This window comes from Capra hircus, chromosome 19 (genome assembly GCF_001704415.2).
Source record: "Capra hircus breed San Clemente chromosome 19, ASM170441v1, whole genome shotgun sequence".
In the NCBI taxonomy this organism is placed as follows: Eukaryota; Metazoa; Chordata; class Mammalia; order Artiodactyla; family Bovidae; genus Capra; species Capra hircus.
In genome coordinates, this window is record NC_030826.1 from 14,360,786 (window position 1) to 14,385,217 (window position 24,432).

Sequence of the window (24,432 nt, forward strand, 5' to 3'; positions counted from 1 at the left end):
AAGTCCCTCAGAAGGAAGTACTGTGAGACTCAATGTCACTTTCAGAGAGGCATGTCCTTCATTCACACTGAAGAGTCTAATCTAAGTTCAATTTTCATGAATTACCATTAAAACAAAAGTCAGTCAACTCATTTAAAAGCCATACAACCAGTTCTAATTCAGCTGCTGCTGCTGCTAAATTGCTTCAGTTGTGTCCGACTCTATGCGACCCCATAGACGGCAGCCCACAAGCCTCCCCTATCCCTGGGATTCTCCAGGCAAGGACACTGGAGTGGGTTGCCATTTCCTTCTCCAACGCATGAAAGTGAAAAGTGAAAGTGAAGTTGCTCAGTTGTGTCTGACTCTTTAGCGACCCCATGGACTGCAGCCCACCAGGCTCCTCTGTCCGTGGGATTTTCCAGGCAAGAGTACTGGAGTGGGGTGCCACTGCCTTCTCCTCTAATTCAGCAGAATATGTAAAAGATGTACTGCTTCGAATTTTTTTAACAGAATCTAAAGACTGTACTCTTTACATTCAAAACCTCCCCAAACGAACCTTCTTGGGAGAAGTTTTACACTTTCCAAGAATTTAAAACAAGACAAATCAACTCCATGCTTTTTCCAGATTTCTTACCTGTGTTGCCAAACTCAAGACCTGCTGCACCAGCTCCTGTGTTTCCGATGGTTTCTTGAGAAACAGCTTCACTATGGCAGTGAGCAGAGTGAGCTGTACCTAAACAAATTTAATAGATGAAGTGAAAGGTATCCGTTATTATTCCACACCACCAATTCCAAAGTGGTGTTTCCCCAAACATGACTGACTGACTTACTACAAGGCCTTTCTGGTTTTGATTAACAGACAAAGGTTGAAAACTCTGCCAGTATCAACAATAGCAGTCAAAGGTTTTCATCAACTGAAAACTCACTAGACTCCTACCTCCAAATAGCATTTTTGGCATCAAAAACTGCCTGTTTGTTTATGCCTCAGATAATCATCTATATTTCTTAAAGTATATGCTAACTTGCTGATGGCAATAAAACTGTTTCCTGACCAAATTCTTTATTATTTACTTCCACCGAAAGCTACAACTTTTGGGGAACTGGAGAATCGTTTATCGTACTGAGGCAAGAGCCAAGACCATAGAATTATACTAGATCACAGTCAATTAAGAGTGGCTTGCTGAACCACGAAATTACTGGCTTGTATGTATTCCTTGTCAGGGCCTATTAAAATTACTATGATAGAATACATTTATGAACTTCAATTTGCAGTGAGTATGAACACCAAGGGGAAAAGATTTAATAATTTATCTGCTTCTCTGGGCCTCTGACTCAAAGGTCTCTCAAGGTCTCTCAATTTTGGTAGAGGACAGATAGAAGGTGGGAAGGAAGATTCTTTTCAAAATGCACATGCCAGCCTTCACCCCGACAAAAACTCCAGCTGTAACCGAGCCACAACCATTATTGACAGTAATGGGGAATCATCTTTAGGTGACAGAAAATTATAATTAACTATCGCTCTAAGACAGTAGTTGTCAAAGCATGGTTCTCACAGCAGTATTGTTCTAAGCCAGTAGTTGTCAAAGCATGGTTCTGGAACAGCAGCAGCAGCAGAAGCATCACCACTCTGAACCTTGTAAAAATGAACCATCTCAGGCCTACTGAGTCAGAAACTCTAGTGTGGGTTCCAGCAACCTGTAGCTTTAACAGAGATTAAATACCAGTGCTTAGGTGTTTCTACAGCTCATTAAAGTTTGAGAACCACTAGTGTAAGCTAAATAGGCTTGTTCCAACAGACGTCAGCACGACTGAAAAAGCTCACCCCTTTTGCTTTCGGGAGAAAAATGAACATATACACACATATATACATACCACACATATACACACTATATATACACTACAGACTATATACACATATATATATAAGTTCAGACATACAAAACTGCCTAACCTTTACCTTTCCTGAAATCCTCCCCCAAACATCTATTTCATTAGGTATAGAAGAGAACTTACTTGGGTGCTTTCATCATGAAAACCCTCCAGGAAGCTCTCTAGTAACTCATCAGCATTGTCAATTCTTTCAGCATATTCTCCCACAATCCAAATCATAGCTGCTCGAGCGTCTGGCTCATCCAGTGAATCTAAGTTCTCACACAGTGTGGCAATGATACTTTCGTATCTGATGTAACAAAATGGACTATAGTTACTGAGGGCAAAACTGAGAACTGTATTTAACAATGAAGACTAAAAGCAAAACCATGGACAAGGTATCCACACTTAATCAAGAAATTTAGAAACCCAACCCCTCTTTCCTGACAGAGTGGTAAAAGCATATCCTTTTCCCAAAAATACCATTTCTAGAATTTAAAAAAATATATATATATAAAACACTTAATAAACCACTACCTTGTTAAAATATTTCTTCTAATTTTGAGTCCACCATTAAACTAACTTAATTGTAAGTCACTTCATTTCATATGATCTTTAAAGATTAGTCAGAAGCCTCAGCACAACCTATCTCTATGATTATAAGGTAAAATGACATTTAGGGTGCTTATATGATCTGCTCTTTTTTTTTTTTCAATTGGAGGGTAACTGCATTACAGTGTTGTGATTTCTGCCACACAACAACGTGAATCAGTCTTAAATTATACATGTATCTCCTCCCCCTTGAATCTGCTTATTTCACTCTTGCAGATTCTTTAATTGCTTGCCTTCAAAAGCAAATCTGAAAAAGTGTATGTTTCACAAACTAAGACCTCAACATGAAAATTTTCTGTGGAGTGAAAATGTAGATTTTGCATATCTTAATGGAAGCAGCTACCATACTTGAGAAAAGGTCTAAAACTCTGATAATTTATCGTTACATGTTCTATAATTTTCTAAAAGTACTAGGAACATACAAAGTGAATAGTGAAGCTGTCACCTTCCTGGATTTTACAATAGGGTGGCCATATTATTCAAACTGAGACATTTCTGAGAGTGAAAAGGAGGCACATTTATTAATTACGCTTGGTAAGAAGCATAAAATGGATTATGCCCAGACATAAGTATCCTATTTAATAGTAACTTCATCACCAAAGAACCTGGTTAACTTTAAAAATATGTTAATCGACAATGCATATTCAAACAGAGCTTCAATTCTTCTAAAAGTGATAAAACAGTAAAAATGAGATTTTAATCCTCGTGCTCACAAACTTACACGTTTCTGATTTTTAATAAAGCATTTAATTATGACCAAATAATTCTTACCTAGCCAGTCTCAAAGGGCTTTACTTAAACATTTCCTAAATGAACTGAGGAAGAGGGGCAGAAGTATTTGGACATACTTGTTGGGGTATTTGCGGAAGATGTCCCTGATGACAACAATCGCCTCTTGGACCACATAATTTACTTTGGTTTGGATGAGATCAAGCAACGTGCTCACACAGCGCTCTGCAGATTGCTACAATGAAGAACATAATGAGAAGTCAGATATCTACCCAATAACACAACCTCAACAACAAAAAATGGGGGTGGGGGGAGAGAACATCCAGGTACATCAACTAAACTAGATTAAAAGATGAGGCACTTAATTTGATCATACTGTATTAGACACAGGGTTATCTGATGGAGATGTACAGAAGTTCAAGATACACCCCAAATTTTACTCATTACAAAAGAGTCAGTTCAAGTGAACAAAATCATCTTGGATAGCCAGGATGACAGAAAAGAGAAGACAGCATAAGTCAAGGTATGAGCAAAGAGTAAGAATGACAGAATACACCAGAGCAGGAGGTCTTTATCTGCAGTTCATGAATGAGCAAGACAGAGGGCATCTTTAAACCTCTTGAAATGAAACTGCCAAATTTCATTTGTGTAGACAAGCATATTTCCCAGGAAGAGAGTCCACAGTTTTCATTGTATTTTCAGTTATCTGTGACTCAAAAAACTCTTAAGGAAAATTTGCCATCTTTTGGGCTATATAACCGAAAGTTTATGGACTTAGATAAATTGCAATTTTCCACAGCCTATGGTTCAGTTATAAAACAGAATTTAATCTATATATTAGTCTTTTATTAATGTATTGAAACAATAAATGATAGTTTTTAAAAGAAGAAAGGTAGCAGAAGAGAGATCCTAAAATCCAAGAACTGATTTTTCATATATTATATACCATGATGAGTAATTCCGTTATATGCCTCCTGATAAGATACAACAGGAAGTACACAGCATGACCTAAGAGGAATCCTTACCAAAAACAATGAACATGAATATTACCAAACCTCTAGATTTAACTGTCTAAAGGGGATGAAGCAATGAGATAAACATCACTAAAATACAACGGGCCAAATCTAGACTCTGGAAAATTCTACAAGCCTATTGATCTAGTTCCTTCAATAAATGGCACCCAAATAAATAAGCAAAGACTTAAGAGACATATTAACCAAATTCAATGTGTAGTTCTTTTGAGATTTTGATTTGAACATGGCAACTGTATTTAGACATAATTATGGAAAATTGAAAGCGGATTGGATATTTAATGAGATTAAGAATTAGTGTTAGTTGTTAAGTACAGTAGGACTTTTTAGAGGACTTATTAAATATATACACTGGTCTACAGTAAGACCATATCTGAAATATCCATTAAAATACAACAGTAACCCACTTCCTTGAAGAAGGGAGAGGAAGTAGATTAATTGGAAACAGCAATGTATTGATATTTATTAAAGACAGACAGTGGGTACATGAGAGCTCATAAATCAAGTGCATGCCTAAAAATTTCAACATTCTGAGTAATATAAGGAAAGCAAAACTGCATCTTGAGGTTATGTATACAAGGTCATATATGATGATTCTGTATTCTTCTATGTAGTTTTTCCCTTTTTGAATTACATCTTAATTCATTTTCAGCTAGTAATTCCTGTGCTATTATTACTAGAGCAAAACAGTTGGGAAATTTGAAAGAAATAAAGAAAAGAAAAGAAATTAGAAGTGGTAAACACCAAGGAATGGAAGACTAGGAAGTAGGAAATTTTAAATATGTAAGTCATGATAAATTACAGAGCACATAAGGGCTGAATTATCAAGTTAGATAGTACAAATAAACTGCTCAGCATAGGACTTGATACAAAGCAAACATTTACTAAGCCTTTAGTTTTAATATAATAATAAAGATAAAGGCTATCTCCTAGGATGCATCAACATTCAAAAATATTTAAGTCTAGGATAGTAATTTTCAAGCAAATTATCATCTCACTTATGTTGCTTTTGATAAAATTTTTAGAACTACCATTAAAGCAGTATGGCAGGTATTTTCCTGGTGGTCCAGTAGTTGAAGAATCTACTTTCTGATACAGGTTCAATCCCTGGTAGGGGAACTAAGATCCCACATGCCGAAGGGCAACTAAGCCTGCGTGCCACAACTAGAGCTTTCATGCCACAACTAAGATCTAAAGCAGCCAAGAAAAAAAAAAAAAGTGGTATGTCATGGGAACAAAAGTAAATATCCAGTCGCTGTACATAAAAAACAAGTCCAGAAACAAAGGCATTCAGATACATACAATTTGTTATATGATTTTTAAAAAGGCAACATTCATAGCTGTAAGGAAAGGATCAAATGTTCTGGTGTTTGATCCCCACACTCTTTATCTTTAACCAAACCATTTCCATTAAAGTAGAAAATAATGGTGAATATTTTATAACTTTGAGGTGAACCATAAATTTCTGGGTGTGCCACTGAAGATATTATTGAGAGAAAATGGAAGAACTCACAAGGAAGTGCGAACTTCCATGCATCAAGCTGAGGAAAGAAGTGAAGCAAAAGGCAAGGGAAAGAGGGAAAGATATACGCAACTGAAAGCAGACTTCCAGGGCATAGGGAGGAGAGAGAAAAAGGCCTTAAATGAACAATGCAAACAGAGAAAAACAAAAGAATGGTTAAGACTAGCGATCTCTTCAAGAAAACTGGAGATTCAGGGGAACTCAAAATTATGTCCACGTCACCTCTGGGAGGGAATAGGCATAGGAGAAAGCAGTGTTCTACTTTTAACTTCTATTATTTGATGGAGTAAATACATGGTTTTTGTTTCTACAGGACATAAGTTAGTACCTTATCTTGACCTACACAAATCAGAAATGATTCGCACGCCCTAGAGCTTGTACTCCACAACAAAAGAAGCCGCTGCAAGGAGAAGCCCAAGTACTCTAAATACAGAGTGGCCACTACTCGCTGCAACTAGAGAAAGCCTACACACAGCAACAAAGACCCACTGCAGCCAAAAGTAAAGACAAGGAAGCGAGAAACACCTTAATCTTAGTGACTTCAGATCGGTTCAGTTGTCGCTCAGTCGTGTCTGACTCTTTGCGACCCCACGGACCGCAGCACGCCAGGCTTCCTTGTCCCATCACCAACTCCCGGAGCTGGCTCAAACTCATGTCCATCGAGTAGGTGATGTCATCCAACCATCTCATGCTCTGTCATCCCCTTCTCCTCTTGCCTTCAATCTTTCCCAACATCAGGGTCTTTTCCAAGGAGTCAGTTCTTCACTGATATCAGGTGGCCAAAGTATTGGAGCTTCAACTTCAGCATCAATCCTTCCAATGAATATTCAGGACTGATTTCCTTTAGGATGGACTGGTTGGATCTCCTTGCAGTCCAAGGGACTCTCAAGAGTCTTCTCCAACACCACAGTTCAAAAGCATCAATTCTTCGGCACTCAGTTTTCTTTACAGTCCAATGCTCATATCCATACATGACCATTGGAAAAACCATACTTTTGACTAGATGGACCTTTGTTGGCAAAGTAATCTCTCTGCTTTTTAATATGCTGTCTAGGTTGGTCATTGCTCTTCTTCCAAGGAGCAAGCGTCTTTTAATTTCATAGCTGCAGTTATCATCTGCAGTGATTTTGGTGCCCAAAAAATAAAGTCTGCCACTGTTTCCATTGCTTCCCCATCTATCTGCCATGAAGTAATGGGACCAGACCCAATGATCTTAGTTTTCTGAATGTTGAGTTTTAAGCCAACTTTTTCACTGTCCTCTTTCACTTTCAAGAGGCTCTTCAGTGCTTCGCTTTCTGCCATAAGGGTGGTGTCTTAATGACTTAGTGACTTAATCTCTCACAAACAAAATCAAATAAATAAATCTCTCTCAAACAAAATTATTTTATTTGTAAGAAAAGGAGGGCCAGTGTTTATTTCCTCCTTAAAGAAACAAGTGTATACTGTAAATATATACAGCTACGATTTGTCAATCATACTTCAGTAAAACTGGGAGAAGGGTGGGGTATGGAGTAAAATCTATTAAAAAGGCAATTAAAAAAGTATAGACAAAAAGCATTTAAAAAAAACAGTACTATGAGATTTCTTTTTCAGTGCTCTTTATTGACTCAACAACTTATGCTTAACCTTTAACCTAAACAACTTAATACGACAAAATTATAGTTTTTTCACCTCAGGCTACTTAAAGCAACAGAGAGATATCTGTACCTACAGTCATGATTGAAAAAAAAAAACCAAAAAAAAACCACTCCAACTCTTAACAACACCCAAAGTTTACAATGGGCCCTGTTCTCTTAGCTAAACACCAAACCAAAATTCTTTTTTTCTCATCTGTCATATCCTTGAAACCAGCTACACATTAAGAAAGGTCAGGTGCCCTGAGAGGAAGCAGCAGCTCAGTTTATAAGTTACAGAGAAAGTCTATTACAATTGTGTCGCTGGTTCTTGCCCTTGTCCCACAGATAAGCCAGTTAAAAACAAGCAGTCATGACCTCTCCTGCCCTAGTAACTTTGTCTGGACTAGGCAACTCTCCAACTAATAACTTTCATGATTAAAACAGTTTTAGGAAAAGTTCTCAAGCAAATCCAAGTAACTTGAGATAAGGGAACACTAGCAAAAAGGCAGGATTCTTGAAGGTTCATCTAAAGCTTCCAGAGGAAGTTCATTCCTCACACACTCTCATATTCCTGCCAGGGCATCCTGAGTCAAAGGGAGAACTAAGAGCCACCAGCAGCTCATCTCTTTCAGAAAATGATGGATAACTCTCCCGTTAGTTACAGTAAACAGTACTAACAGCCTCTAAGAACCTAGAGGCTTTAAGAACACGTTCCAGTAATTCCAGGGATTAAAAAAAAATCTCTTTTAACTCTGGAATGAGACTTTTTAGAGAGCACTGTCGGAGAGGTTAATAAGGCAATGACATTCAGGAAGTGAAAAGCACAAAATGACTCTTCTGCCATCAGAAAAGTTCTGAAAATTGTCTATATTACTACCATAAGTAGGCAGCTACTGCTCAGTAAGAAAAGAAAAAGACAAAAGTTAAGTATGTGAAGTGTGGTGGTAAAAAAAAAAAAGATGGAACACACCAAGATCCAATAAACAGACTTTTCCATTTCTCAGATGGAACAACAGAAGCATGTATATTAAATATCTGAAGCCTCTGAACTGGCAGAACCAGGAGCAGAAACCAGGATGAATTAACTTCTTGTTATAACAACTAGTCTACTATATGACTTAGCAGTGGTAACTATATGAAATAGCACTGACAAAAATAAAAACCAGCAAGGCCAATTAGGAACTTGGCTTTCAGAGACACTTTTCACTGACACAGCATCTGTTTCCTTCTGATCCCAGGAAGCACTGGTTGTACTGTACAAAATATTTTAGAACTATCCTTGTGAAATCATATGGTCCAATCTGACTCAAAGCATTACACACAGTCCAGTAGTAAGAACAAATATGGAACTCTGAATCTACAATATCGCCGTGAACAGAAGCCATCATTAACTTCAACAAATTTCTGAGTGAAGAAAAATAAATGGAAGGGTGATGAAGCAAGAGTAATATAAGTTGCAATCCTTAATATCTACTGGAAGATTTCAATCAAGCTAGAAAAAATCTGCCCTCTAAGACCACAGAGACACTCTTCCAGAGGACTTAACAAGTAACAATCAACTCCCTGTCCCAAAGCAGAAACTTGCTAGTCAACAGCCCTACCTACATGCACAGAAATCCTGACAACTTTCCTGTTATCTCATTCTTAATGTCAGTGGGCAGCCGTTTACTATATACATGGTATGTGTGTGCTAAGTCACTTCAGTCATGTCTGACTCTGTGCAACTCTGGACTGTAGCCCACCTGGCTCCTCTGTCCACGGGATTCTCAAGGCAAGAATACTGGAGTTGGCTGCCATACCCTCCTCCAGGGGATTTTCCCAACTCAGGGATCGAACCTGCGTCTCTTACATCTCCTGCACTGGTAAGCTGTTCTTTACTACTAGCACCACCTTATAAATCTTAATTAAAAAACCATATACAGACATGCAACCATCACTGTAAAATATTTGAGATAATTAAATTCAAACTGTAGACACAAAACCAAAACTATAATCCCCATCCCTACAGATTTAAGGAACTATTGCAACCACAAAAAAAGAATGCTATGAAAAAGTACTGACAACAAGAAAGAGCAATGAAGGGAGGCTGCATGGAAAAAGTTGTGCAGAAAATAAGAGAGCAGCCAGTCAGACTGGAACAAGCACTTGAAAGACAGAGGACTGGAAGACAGAAGGGCCTAGAACAAAGGAAAAGTTTTATAAATTTGGTATTATGCTTGAAAAACTGGAAAAAGATAGGAATGCAATGAAGACATAATGAAATAAAAAAAAAAAAAAGGCCATTATAAACTTCTGGAAAAAAACCAAGTCTCTATAAGAAGAAAATACAATCACTTGTATTGTGTAGTTTCTACTTATTTATAGGCATAATATGCATAGTAAGTTTTGTAAGACTCTAGTTGATAGAACTAGAAATAAAGGTATCTCAACTTATAAAGATAATATAGGAACAAAAACCTCATGATTTAAGTACACGGGAGAACAGCGGGGAGAAACAGGAGTGATGGAGCATAAGAACTAATTTATCTCATAGCAGAAAAAGTTAATAGACAATGTCTACAAATGGCAAATCAATAAATAAAAGTGTAAGAATAACAGAGATATGGAAGTAATTAAAATAACTGTAACTATGAATACAGTTAAAAACGATTCCCTTAGGAAAGAAAGAGATGAGGAATAGCTGTTTTTCATTAACAATTCCTTAATGTTTTAACAATGTGCTTTATTAGTCGGATAAACTTAAAAATGTATTTTAAGCAAAGAGTAAAGAGAATCCCCAGAATCCTATACTACCAAGGAACACTCACCTCCACCTTGATGGCACACCGCCCAATGGCTCGCACAGCTTTGCGCACAAAGTCAACATCCACCTCTGTGGCATACTCTTTCAGTTCAGCCAGAACCTGTTAAAAATCCATGAAGTGAACAACCATTAAGGATTCTCCAACAACAATTTTCAGGTCTCGGTTTTTCTGAAGATCAGGTTTTAAAATACTAGATCTTAACTTGAATCTACTTTAAGTCTGACCTGAGCAATGTTGGCTTGGGATGCCAAACGAATCATGATGTCCAATTTCTCTAGTTTCACATAGATGGGATCATTGTATTTCACAAAGAAAACTTTTATTTCCTGCTTCAAGATTTCAGGCCTGTGATGTATAGAAATACAGGTAAGGAACATGATGTATATATTGATGTATCTTTCTGAGTTTGCATTAATACCCAACCTGTGCTTCTATCCTCTCCATCCACACACCCCACTCAGGGGAAAAAAACTCAGAATCTTCCTCTACACCCCTCTAACCAGATCCGTTTAGCAGACTATTTTTATGCCTTTTAAGGGGCAAAGTATATACTGCCAAGAAGAATCAGTGGAAGAACAACCACCTGATCTAAACTGTGGCCTGAACCATATTAAACAGACACTAGCTAGCATACTAGCAGGTCCTTCAGAAAAGAAACTACATTTTTCAGCAATACTAGGCATTCACTGTATTCATTCACTGTAGGAACACTCTAAAATCAATTGTCAGCCTCCTGACCCTGGGCAAGTTGCTCTACCATACAATATTTTTTTTTCTACACATTAAACAAAGCTTAACACAGTCCTTTTAAATACTGATATCATTAAGCTTAATTCAAAATTACAAACACTTTAATCACCAATTCATTTTTTCCCCAACCTTTTCTGAACAATTAGGTTGATGTTCCTCAGGGCGACGTATTGCACCTCTGGCTCCCCAGACAGCAAAGTGACAAGTGGAGGGGCCAACTTCTTCAGCAGCATATTGTAGTAGTCAGAGTCCTTGGGTAGCAACTCTAAAAATTTCATTAGGACTTTTACTGCTGAAAGCACCACTGCTGAGTTGGCATGAGATAACCGGGGAGTTACCCGCTCACAGATGCTGAGGGCAGAAAATGAAAATTAGTATCTTAAATTACAATTTCTGTGCTCAATCCAATCTATAAGGTAGTGCTGTCAGAGGTCCCACGGCCCAAGTATCAAGAAATTAGAGAATCAGTTAGAAAAGTCAAAACTCCATGCGTAGGTAAATTTGGGATTCAACACTGCAGACGCCTCATTCCCAGCAAACTACAGGCAGAGCAGGGATACGAGAAGACTTTAGGAAACCAGCAATAGGGACGTTCAAACTGGAAGGAAAATAGCCAATACCCCAAACACTTGAAGCTCACACCATTTACCTTCCTGTTTTATAGTTCTTTCTGTCTCCCCATATTATGTAAGGGCTCCCTGACTCATAGCCCATTTCTCCTCAACCTATAGAAAGTCAAATTAAGCATTCTGAGAGTTATTTCACAATGAAAGATATCAACCAATTGTGGCTGAAGTTTCATTATAAGATGGAGGAGGAGATGGACTGACAGGGAAAACTAACCAAGCTGTTGTCTTCAGGATATAAGGGAATCCTGAAGAGGGTTTTTGGTTGTTAACAACAACCAAATCTTGGAGAGGGTTTTTGATTTTTTAACAACAATACCACTGCATTATTTACCCAACCTCATCCCCTTCTCCTCCTCCCAGTCACCTATACTTAAATGTTTCATAAAATATAGGATATTTATCTGTTGAGGGTTCTCCCGAAATTAACCTAATTTTGATAGCTCTTGGGCAACATGGTTGGCTAGCTGACTCAGTTAAGGATACAAAATTAAGTGAAGCTGTGTTTTTCTCCCTTCTTCCTATATCTACTCAGCAGACTTCCTGCCCTTCTTTAGGTCTTTATACAAATGCCACCTTCTCAAGGAGGCCTTCCCTAACCACCCAATATTTCTTAGATCTCTTCTCTACTTTATTTCTCTTGTTAGCATTTATCATTATCTGACCTATTATATGTTGGATTATATACACATATATTTCTGCTCTATGCCTCAGAATAGATTTTCTATAAGAGCTATGATTTTAGTCTGTCCAGTGCTGTATTCTCAGAGCCTAGAACAATGCCTGGCATACAGCATGGGCTCAAAAAAAACATTTGCTAAGTGAGGAAGTGTGAGATGTCAATGACCAAGAGAAAATAAAGTTGTATGTAAAATTCTTTCCAGGAGACATTTGTACTTTCAGTGATGGAAAGAAACTATCAGGGTGAGTTTTGGTTAAATCCAGAGGGAACAATTTCCCAGACAAGTGAAGAACATTTATATTGTAACAGCTTGAGCTTCAGCCAGGCAAGGAAGGGTACTTACTACCTACCACAGTTAAAATGAGCCAACACTTCTTCAGAATTACTTTGCCAGAATCACAGTGCCTATATGCACAAAATGCTCAATAAAAATTGATGTAACTCCAATTCTGTACACCAAACTGTATGTATGTGTACATGAAATTTAGTAGTCAGCATCTGCTAGCCAAAAAAAACTTGCAATACTGAAGTGGTAGAGAGCTAAGCAGAACAATTCAGGTGTGCCTGTCAAATCTTCTCCAAATACGTAATTTCCATACCTAATGGAAGACATCATACATACTACAGGCTCCAATCCACTTTCTCTAGTACTAAATTACAGGTACAAGGCAACTCACTAACTAGTATCAAGCCACATACTAAGTATCTTAAAGAATGAGAATGGTCACTATAATGAAAGACACACACAAACCTTTGCCAAGTGCTGTATGGGAGATGTGAGAAGGTGATAAAGGAGATTTTTGCAGACTGTTTTAAGTGTACTGCTCAGAAAAGAAATGGCATCTCCTCTTAGCAAGAACTATTTTTGCATGGCTTACTCTGCTACCTAAAATGTTCCTAATTACAAAGAGAAAATACCACAGGGATAGCAATATCTATCCCATAAGTCACTGTTTTCCTTATTCCTAACATAACAGATCCTTATTCTAATACAGACACACTAGAACTTACTGAACCAGGCAAGACTCCTAGATGCTACCCAGGAAAACAGACTGACCTCTGAGCCTCCCGGTCATCTTTAGGATTGTAATTAGATAAGCAGTCCAGGATGAAAATCTGGCCCCATTCGGTGCACTCATTCAGGGCTGTCAGTAGCTTATTAATGTTCTGTGGATTCAGATCGAGTAAGTTGCTGTTGGGGTGAGATTCACTGATTTCAGATAGTGCTGCTACAGCATTAGCCACCACCTGGGAAAAGAAGCAGATACGACCTTGATTTATCAAGAACAGTACAATAATTTCTCTGAATCACTTCATAGATCTTAATTCATAACTGTTCCTGAACATTTTACCTTGTCATATACAAACAGATAAACTGCTTTCAAAACATGTGTTATAAAAAAAAAAAGCAAACATGTATTATACCACTAATGATGGCTCATACAGCTTCCTTGTGGTCGGGCAACCCAGAATTAAAACAATTCACATATTAGCAGAGAGTCACTCGTGGTTTACTATTAAAACATTAATTTCGATAGTACTCAAACCATCAATAAAACTAAGACAAATGAACAGCTATAGAAGGAGTCAAGTTTAGGGACTTCCCTGGCAGTCCAATGGTTAGAATTCCACACTTCCAATGCAAGGGGCATGGGTTTTATCCCTGTTGGGGAACTAAGATTCTGCATGCCTCGTGGCCAAAACAAAAAAGCAGTGAATTTTAATTTTGAAACATACGTTAGGCAACAGAAAGAAGAATCTAGGCCAAATAATTTTATAGGTATATGGCAGATAGGGAGGTGATCAGTTCAGTTCAGACCCTCAGTTGTGTCCAACTCTTTGTGACCCCATGGACTGCAGCACTCCAGGCTTCCCTGTCCATCATTAACTCCCGGAACTTACTCAAACTCATGTTCATTGAGTCAGTGATGCCATCCAACCATCTCTTCCTCTGTCATCCCCTGCTCCTCCTGCCTTCAACCTTTCCCAGCATCAGGGTCTTTTCCAATGAGTCAGTTCTTTGCATCAGGTGGCCAAAGTATTGGAGTTTCAGCTTCAACATCAGTCCTTCCAATGAATATTCTGGACTGATTTCCTTTAGGATTGACTGGTTTGTTCTCCTTGCACCAACAGACTTTCAAGAGTCTTCTCCGACACCACAGTTCAAAAGCATCAATTCTTTGGCACTCAGCTTTCTTTATAGTCCAACTCCCCTTAAGTGTCAGAATAGGAAAGTGTGACCTTGAAATCCTAGTTCACTGTAACATGATGTTGGGAAATCACATAAACTCTGTGAAGTTCCATTTCCTCAACTAAAAACTAGAGATAATTTAATCCATCTCAGAGATGAGCTTTAGTTTGAGGTTAAAATCAGATGACATGTAAATGCTTTCTACAAAGCTTTAAGCAAAGTTAAGGTGGTAACGGCATGTGGGATCTTAAGTTTCCCGGCCAGGGACTGAACCCACGTCCCTTGCATTGGAAGCGAGGCGTTTAACCACTGGACCACCAGGGAAGTCCCAAGCTACTGATTTTAACATCCACATCGCTTGAGTGGTCAGCAGATTATCCCAGCATTTTACCTAGAAGATTAAATCCTAGAGAATATGATTTTTTAAATCAAATACTATACTTCTGACAGTACCCATTATTATGTAAAAGATAACGATGCCACAAATAGAAATCACCTTCAGCTATAATCTAGAGATCAGATCAAAAAATTCCAAGATGAAAAAACCAATGGTTCACTTGGTAAGTATAGTTATGGGTATAATATTTTCTTGTTATTAAGACAAACCATGAAGGATTATCTAGTTGATCTATCACATGACAGCATGCATGAGGTTCTTTTCTGATAATTTTTGTTTACCAACCACACCATTAAGCAAAGCTTTCATGAAAAATAAAAAGCATGAAGAGTGAAATAATAATCTCCATCATCTCAGTGCTTTACATGCAAGGAAAAGACATATTTTCCCCGTATAGTAAGCCTGATATATAGGATGACAGGATAAAGGATCAAAATGTCACACTGAAAGACCAAATACCTGTTTTCCTTTCTTGCTGTCAACACATGCCCACTCTTGACCAGTTGGTCCAAAACAAATGTCCTGTCACTGACTTTCTGCCAGTTTCTTTTTCTTGTTAAAAAAATTTAAATATAAGGTCTGTTAACAGGAAACGTAAAAGAAAAGGGGAGAATTGGAGGAATTACGAAAAGCAATGGAGAGGAAAGAGAACAGAAGGATACTGAATAGGATGAACAATTTAGAATTCCTCTGCTATCATCATACATAATTGGAAATTAAACCAAGTATAAATGCAGCTAATGAAGTGTATGGTCTGGTGGTAAAACAGGCAACTTTCACTTATCACATTAAAATAAGAAAAGAAACAGGGAAACCTAACCTGATTAAAAGATCCAGAGATCAGATTACAGGATTATGTTTAGAAAAGTCTGTACTGGGAAAAGAGGTCATTGCCAAATGGTCACGGAGCCAATGGCTGACCAGAGGAGATGCACCCCAATAACAAAACTCTGATGCTGGGAAAAGATTGAGGGCGGGAGGAGAAGGGGATGACAGAGGATGAGATGGTTGGATGGCATCACTGACTCAATGGACATGAGTCTGGGTAAACTCCAGAAGTTGGTGATGGATAGGGAGGCCTGGCGTGCTGTGGTTCATGGGGTCACAAAGAGTTGGACACAACTGAGCGACTGAACTGAACAAAACTGTACCGCTGTTCCTCTAAATCCCTTCTAGTCTATTAATACCTTTCCATTTTCATCTCCTAATCTTCACATTCAGACTGCTAAATTTTTAGAAACATACTGAGGTGGATCCATAAAGGGTTGCTTAGAATTCTCCTGGTCAGTAAGCCATGCTTCTCCTACACTAATAAAAACTTAAAATGAGCTACTCACACTGAATCTCAAGGAGGCAAGCATTAACTTCAAGACAGTATAGCTGGATTATATAGGACAACTCACTTGTCCTTGCATCTACACTATAAAGGAACACATCCCATAACATCAAAACAAACAAACAAACAAACCTGTTGTTAGTTCATCTTACCTCCCAATTACAGTTAATTCTGTTCTTTGGGAGACTGCAACTCAACATTTCACCTATCTCACCTCCATCCCTGGAGACCTAATGTAATATGTATCCTTTATAGACACTAAACACAAATATATACATACATGAAAAAGCATGCACACACATGTATGTGTATAAATAAAATCACATTCAATACTAAACAAATCTTTCTCTGCCCTAACTACACACTTCCCTTCAATTTGACAGCTCCATGTGAACCCTTGAAGTCTGCTGAATTCTTTTTAACATAAGCAACTTGTGTTTTGACTTACCTTATACTATACCTAATAGCACTGGACAAAGAAATAAAAGACAGCAATTGCTACAATTTATTGAACACTTACTATGCCATTTACCCTCATGCAACTCTAATGTAGCTGCTATCAAAATCTACCTATTACAGATAAGGAAACAGGTTTTAAAAATGAATTTATAAACAGAGTTAGAGAAACTCAGTGACTTGCTTAATCAACACAGCCCAAAGAGAGAAAATGCTTGAATATGAACACATGCCCCGTATGTGATTCTAGTGTCTGAGTACTCATCACTCTGCTGACTGTATTTATAGAAGTCCCAAGAGCTGTGAAAGAAAAACCAAAGTTGGGCAGGATGATATAATCAAAACATTATTTTCTGGCAGATTTATACAAGGAGAAAAAGGTACTCTCTTACTTATAAATTTCAGAGATAATCACATCCTAGCAGCACTTAACGGCAAGATTTACCATCTGGCTATAAAACCTGATTTATAAGCTACCCCTATCATATACACAGAAATTCTGAGGGCATAAATTTGACCTTATTTTTTCTTGTTTTAAAAAGTAGCAAGCTGGAGTGGTGGATATGAATAAAATAAAAATGATCCTGTAAAGAAAAAAAGAATGTTAGAAGGAAATCTAGATACTCACTGGGAGTGGAGTATCACAGATAGAGGTTTTTCAGGAGGAATCTCGCACACCTTTCCTTGTCCCTTTGAATGATTTCTCTAATTTCACTCACTTTCCTTGTTCCAGAACCCAAGAAAGACCGCACTTCTCGGTACAGTGACTTCCTCCTGTTAACTAAATTACTATTTAGAAGACTTTCATTCCTAGCAATGACCTTCAAGGTCACACAGTGAAAAAAATGCTTCAATTCTCATATTCAATTTACAATCCTTTTGGCTGCTGCCCCTTGAAGATTTGAATTGAGAGCAGTAGAATAACTAAGCAAATCTATTATAATAAAATATACAGGTGATTTGTGTATTTTTATCCTCCTGAAAATCAACAACAATTCAAAACCTCACTTTCTTCTTTATGGAGCTGCCTGAAATAACATGTTAAAGCACAGAGCATTTATTCTAAACAGGTTTCAGACATTATCATCTCCAAGGATATGACTATACCAGCTAATTTTAGAGCTCATGCTTTAATCCAAAGACACTGTCCAGACTGTCAACTAATAATATGCTGATTATATGACATTCTTATGTTCTGTTTTCCCATCTTCTCCAGAATGAGAAAGTTGAATGAATACATCTACCTAGTAGAGTCAACACATCCTATTACAGCAACAAAGTCTGAATACATAGTAACAAGAAAGGTTAAAAAATTAGACTCAAGGAAACTCATTACTTACTTGAGTGGCTTAAGATGTGTTCTGATGAAATGTAAATAAGCACAAAGCCAAACACTACAAATAAATGTCTACATACGTACAAGAGGCACTCCTAAGAGTTAAAAGGCAGAGAGTTACTTGGTCCACAGGCCCTAAAATCACACAAAAGAATGCTGCAACTGAATAAAACAAAAAGTTTATTATCATACCATTTATCTTCTCCTCTTTTTGAGAATAAGTAATCCTCTGCCAAATTAGAGCCTTGAGATCATTTTAAAAGGGACACTAAGAAACAAACAAGCTGGGATCTTTTAGTACAAACTGAATTACAATATACAACAGATCCAGAAGCTGCCAACAAAAACTGCTCTAGTTATATCTTTGAACAATTCTTTTAAGAGTAATTCTGCAATGGTGTGTTAACTAATATTGTAGATACACTTAAGCTTCCATTTGTAGATATGCTGCCCCCAGAACCCCCTAAAAAATAATGTCTGGCTTTAAATAATGTATACAAAAAAACACTTTTTTAAAATAAAATTTCCACTGAAACATTAACCTTTCTAAAATCATCATGATTGCTACACAGTAAGGAAAAGTTTGTTATATTAAGGGCTTACTCTATATCAGATTGACGGTGAAATGCTTTGCAAGCCCTCTGTCCTTTATCTTTCATAATGATCCTATGATAGAAACACTGTTTATAATCTCCATTTTGTAGATGAGGCTACTGAGATGTTCAGGAAGACCATCAAGCTAAGAAAGGCAGACCAGGATACAAACCCAAGTCTGAATGATTCCAGAGCCTGAGTTTTAATCCCCACGCCATAATACTGGGAAAGAAAAAAAAATCATTTCACAGTCACAAAGCACTTTTCTGTTTTGATACACCTTGGTAAACAGTGAGTCAACTCTTATCCAAAGTTAGCAGGGAGCGCTTCTGAAGGTACTAGGCTCTGAGAACTCTAAGGACTCAAAGGAGCCACTTCCAGAGAAGGCAAGAGCTTTGGGACATCTGTGAAGTGGCTGTCTCACTTTCATGTCATTTCAAATGTCATCTTTAGCAATACAAAACATTTTTCATCACTGTTCTAAGCACTTTACATGTTCTAATTCAATTAATTCTCACAAGTCTGTGAAGTAAATTCTACTATCATCCTCCTACAAGGGCTGAGTTGCATCTCTCCAAAATTCACATTTGAAGATTTGAAGTCCTAACCTCCAGAAACCTCATGTGACTGTGTTTGGGGATAGGTCTTTAGAGAAGAAATTAAGTTAAAATGAGGTCATTACAGTGGACCTTAATCCAATATAACCGGCATCATTATAAGAAGAATAAATTTGAACAGACACCTAAGGAGAAAGGATCATATGAAGAGAAGGGAGACGCCCATCTACAGGCCAGGAAGAGAGGCCTCAGAAGAAACTAAGCCTACTGACACCTTGGACTTGGACTTCTAGCCTTCAGAACTGGGAGAAAAAAAACTTACGCTGCTTAAGACAAAACAAAAAGAGTGAGTCAACTCTTCATAATAGGAAGTGACTGAATACAATTTGGTATGCTGAACTGAATGCTGCAATAGTAAAAGGCCATCTGTTTTGAAACAGGTGAAATAAAGTCTGTACTTCAGTTTATAATAATGCACCAAAGTTAATTTCTTAGTTTTGACAAAGGTACCATAATTATATTTTAATATTGAGTAAAGCTGTGTGAAGACAAGCATATGAGAAGTTTCTGTATGGTTTTTGAAACTTTCAGTCTAAAAATCTACCCCAAAAAATGAGATTAAAAAGAAAACACCCTAAGTTAGATATAATTTCTAAAATAAAAACTGATTATGATTAAAATCTCTAAGGTGAGAATACACATAAAAAGATCTTCACAAAGTTTATCATAAAGGAAAACAAACATCGTTTCCTTCCTCTGTAAAGAAAGACAGAAAAGCACTAAGATCAACCAGTGGGCAGGCATGCTTCTAACTAGGCAGCTGCCAATGATTCCACTTAACTCAACCACATACAACATTACTTACCAGGGGCATCCAGACAAAGACTGAACATGCAACCTGCTACATCACTCTTACCTACTGCCTACCACACACACTGATACTCTCCCACATGCCCAAAATTTGACCAGCTCTGAAACTCCTCCATGGACACTGGGCATGAAGAGCATTACGCATTTCAAATTTCACTTCTGTTTAATAGTCTAAGTTTACAACTCTATTTATTAATCTATGTCTAGGGATAAAAGAAATAATGTAATTAAAGTACTAAATTGAGGTTATTAATAAACAATTTTACACAGCCCACAAGGACAACAAATATATTGACAAAAATCCTTCTCAAATTTACAAAGTGATCTAGAGAGACTTGAGTTTTTCATTATTTACCATCTCAGACTGACAGCAAACCACCACAAACTAAAGGCCTAAATAAAAATTACAATAATTGGAAAGCATGTCATGTTAGGTTTATTCCTCAAGAATAGCTGCTATTCATAAGAAGGAATGAATCTGAGTCAGTTTTAGTGAGGTGGATCAACCTAGACCCTTATAGAGGGAAGTAAATCAAAAAGAGAAAAGACAAATATCATATATTAATGCATATATATGAAATCTAGAGAAATGGTACTGATGTGTACCCCTTTGCAGAGTGGGAATAGAGACTCAGACACAGAGATCAGACTCATGGACACAGCAGGGGAAAAAGAGGGTGGGACAGACTGAGAGAAGAGCACTGAAATATGTACATTACCATGTGCAAAACAGCGACCGGAAAGTTGCTGTGCAGCACAAGCGCTCAGCTCGGTGCTCTGTGACAACGTAAGAGGAGTGGGACGGGGTGGGAGGCGGGAAGGAGGTTCAAGAGGGAGGGGCCATGTGTATACCTATGGCTGACTGATGTTGATGTTCGCAGAAACCAACACAACACTGTAAAGCAATTATCCTCCAATTAAAAATAAATTTTTAAAAATTTCCCCAGAATAGCAGCTACTGTTTATTAAGCATTTACTCTGTTAGGCATTATTTAAATTTTTAAATAAATTATTCCTTCATGTTCAAAATAATCCAGTAAAACAGGCATTATTACCTGCTTTTATTTTTATTTTTCCAGATGAGGACACTGAAGTTCATTTTAAATAACAGGCTCAAGGCCACGCCTCTAGTAAGCAGCCATGCCAGGACGCCAAACAGCAACCACTCTAGGCCCTAAATGCTGTGTACTATTTCCATAACCCAAATTTTTACAACCTTAGCACCACTGACGTTTTGGGATGGATAATTCTTGGCTGCAGAAGACTCCCTGTGCACTGCAGGATGTTTAATGTATCCCTGAACCCTACTTAACAGATGTCAGTAGCAATCTTCCCATCAGGGGTGACAACCAAAAGTGTTTCCCGACATGGCCGCATACCCTCATGGGAGAATACCGTGACCAGTTGAGAACCACTGTCATAATCTCACGTGGCTTCTAACTGCTGGCTAGCACATGGTTAAAATACATACTTTTTCTAAGAAGAAAAGTGCTACTTTTCATAAGCGAGCTTTCCAAATAAGTTTAAATTAAAAGAAGCTGAGAAAAAAAAAAAAGGAGCTGGCAGTTTAACTAGAGCCTTTGCTAAAGGCCATACTGGGGCCAAGCTCTGATAGCATGCTGCTTGTACAGAAAAACCCTCAACAAATGAAAAACATGATTCTGGGGGTATTGTTGTTTTAACTAATCCAGTAGTTTGTACTTTGGCTGAGAGAACAGAGCAATGGAAGAGGGACATTCCTGGGGCAGTTCTCAGAATGATGACAGAACTGAGAAGGCTTCCAAGACAAGATCAAAGGGGCTAAGGCACGGAGCCAAAGGATTCAGAAAACTTAAATTCACAAACAAAAATCTCTCGGGGAGCAGATTCCAGTGTAAACATTAACAGAAATTGGAATATCTCAAAATGCCTCCGAGAGAGAAAAGAAAAATTGTAGTAAGAAGGGAAAATCCTAATCTGTGGACGAAAAGCTAGAGAAAAGTCTCTATCACCAAAAAGTGTATCTTTCTTGCAAATATCAATTTACAGAGACTGGAACTTTCAAAATTCTGATATGTGTGAAGAAATCATGGGAGTTACCCTCCTCTTGCAGCGAAGTGTTTCCTCATTCTAAATACATATTTACTTTCAACAAAATGGACTAATAAAATTGGCCTCTAAAGGTAAGTTTAGCTCTAATTCCTCAGAAAAGGTTTTACCATATGAATCTGGACAGATATCAAAGGGATCAGCACCTCTTAAATTAATACTGTAGTGGAAATTCCTGGAGGTCTAGTGCTTTGGACTCCATGCTCTCACTGCCAAGGGCTGGTGTTCAATCCCTGGTTAGGGAACTAAGTACATGGTGATGGTATAGTGATGCACATAGCTACCTTCCTGGTCAGGGAACTAAGATCCACAAGCAAGGCTCTGTCCACCAAAAAAGTAATCAGATTTTAATTGACATTTTACCCTCCGATTTCAAAGTCATGTCTCCAGATGCTCGGGTGCTTTCACATTTAGGATGCCCTTCTAAAGCGAGCTATGAGAAAACTACTTGGGTAGAACCAGGGAGCATCAACTCCTTCTGCAAGTGGTTCTGATAGCTGCTGGTGCAGTGCTGCCACCATGTGGGGCAACTTCTGAAAAAGTGGAACAAAATTCCCCCTCAAGAGCAGAAAATTGGACTCATACCTATCATGGGAATAAAAGGGTTCAGGGGATTTCCTTTTAAAACAGTCGTCAGATAATTAAGGCTTTATTTGTTCAAAATTTTAACCATTTTCAGAAAACCAAACAGTCCTAAATATGTATGTGCATATATGTATTTAAATTATATCATGTATATACACACCCACGGAGGCAGTAACCACTGATGGGTACTAGGGCTCAGAACCAGGTTAGAATTCTGGCCACAGTACCACTAGCTGAGTGACGCTGGGATTATCCTTTAGCTTTTCCAAGTGAGAGTCCCTTGGACTACAAGGAGATCCAACCAGTCCATCCTAAAGGAGATCAGTCCTGGGTATTCATTGGTAGGACTGATGCTGAAGCTGAAACTCCAATACTTTGGCCACCTAATGCGAAGAACTGACTCATCTGAAAAGACCCTGATGCTGGGAAAGACTGAGGGCAGGAGGAGAAGGGGACAACAGAGGAAGAGATGGCTGGATGGCATCACCAACTCGACAGACACGGGTTTGGGTGGACTCCGGGAGTTGGTGATGGACAGGGAGGCCTGGTGTGCTGCGGTTCATGGGGTCACAAAGAGTCGGACACAACCGAGCGACTGAACTGAACTGAAGTATACGCTACTTGATCTCTATCACAGAATAACTTCTAGTTCAGAAGATGGGAGAACTACTTAAAAAAAAACACCTTAAGTAAAAGCACCTATCACTATGCCTGACACGGAATGCACTCTCATCTTTTCAAAATTACTCATTTATTGGCTGCCCCAGGTCTTCTGTCGCTGCGCACGAGGGCTGCGAGTGAAGTGGGGGCTCCTCTCCAGCTGCGGTGCACATAGTTGTGGTGGCTTCTCTCACTGTGGAGCACAGGCTCTAGGCATGAGGGCTCAGTTGTGGCGCAAGGGCTTAGCTGCTCCGCAGCAAATGGGATTTTCTCAGACCAGATATCGAACCCCTGCATTGCTAGGCAGATTCCCAACCGCTGGACCATCCGAGAAGCCTCTCTTTTTTTCTTAATGGTATTAGGAAGGTCATCATTAGCCTTAGGACCTTCTCAGATGTTTGATTTACTATACCTTCCATTCCACCACTAGATACTGGAATTTACTTCACATTCTTACACTCATTCATTTCTTATCAGCAGCATTCGACCCAACTGATAAAAAGGAGAACCAGCAGTCTAAAAACAGCAATACTTCTGGCAAAAAAAAGCAGGACATACAGTTGAGATGAAAAGTATGGGTTCAAGAACAAAAGCAGGCATGTGAGTATGTATGTGTTTATCTCTTAGTCCAAGCTTTTCGGGTCTTCACTAAAATAACAAGAATGAAGAGCTCAAACAAATGATTTAAATATTTGTAAAATAAGGCCAAGGAGATCCAACCAGTCCACTGTAAAGGAAATCAGTCCAGAATATTCACTGGAAGGACTGATGCTGAAGGTGAAACTCCAGTACTTTGGCCAAAGTATTGGCCTGATGCGAAGAACTGACTTATCTGAGAAGACCCTGATGCTGGGAAAGATTGAGGGCAGAAGGGAACAGAGGATGAGATGGTTAGATGGCATCATCGAATCAATGGACGTGAGTCTGAGTAAACTCCGGGAGTTGGTGATGGACAGGGAGGCCTGGCGTGCTGCAGTACATGGGATCGCAAAGAGTTAGACACGACTGAGAGACTGAACTCAACTGAGAATAAGGTGGGGAAAGAGGTATTCCACTCTCAAGCTTGTGCAGGTAGAGTGGGCATCTGAGAATGAATGCCTTCTTAAATTCTGCCTCCTGGGCACCTTCTTAACAAGATGTCG

The 24,432-nt window shown here is 38.4% G+C and overlaps 1 protein-coding gene across 4 annotated transcripts in view; it reads right to left on the reverse strand.

Moving 5' to 3' along the window:
* The window catches only part of AP2B1 (adaptor related protein complex 2 beta 1 subunit), a 113,152-nt gene that overhangs the window by 65,910 nt on the left and 22,810 nt on the right, over positions 1-24,432 (reverse strand). For all 4 annotated transcript variants that reach the window (XM_018064221.1, XM_018064223.1, XM_013971907.2 and 1 more), the window contains exons 6-12: positions 13,278-13,468; positions 11,042-11,263; positions 10,387-10,507; positions 10,166-10,261; positions 3,309-3,424; positions 1,993-2,158; positions 614-712 (exon numbers count right to left, since the gene is read on the reverse strand). In XM_018064221.1, the coding sequence (XP_017919710.1) occupies positions 614-712; positions 1,993-2,158; positions 3,309-3,424; positions 10,166-10,261; positions 10,387-10,507; positions 11,042-11,263; positions 13,278-13,468 (1,011 nt within the window). The remainder of the gene's footprint in view (positions 1-613; positions 713-1,992; positions 2,159-3,308; positions 3,425-10,165; positions 10,262-10,386; positions 10,508-11,041; positions 11,264-13,277; positions 13,469-24,432) is intronic.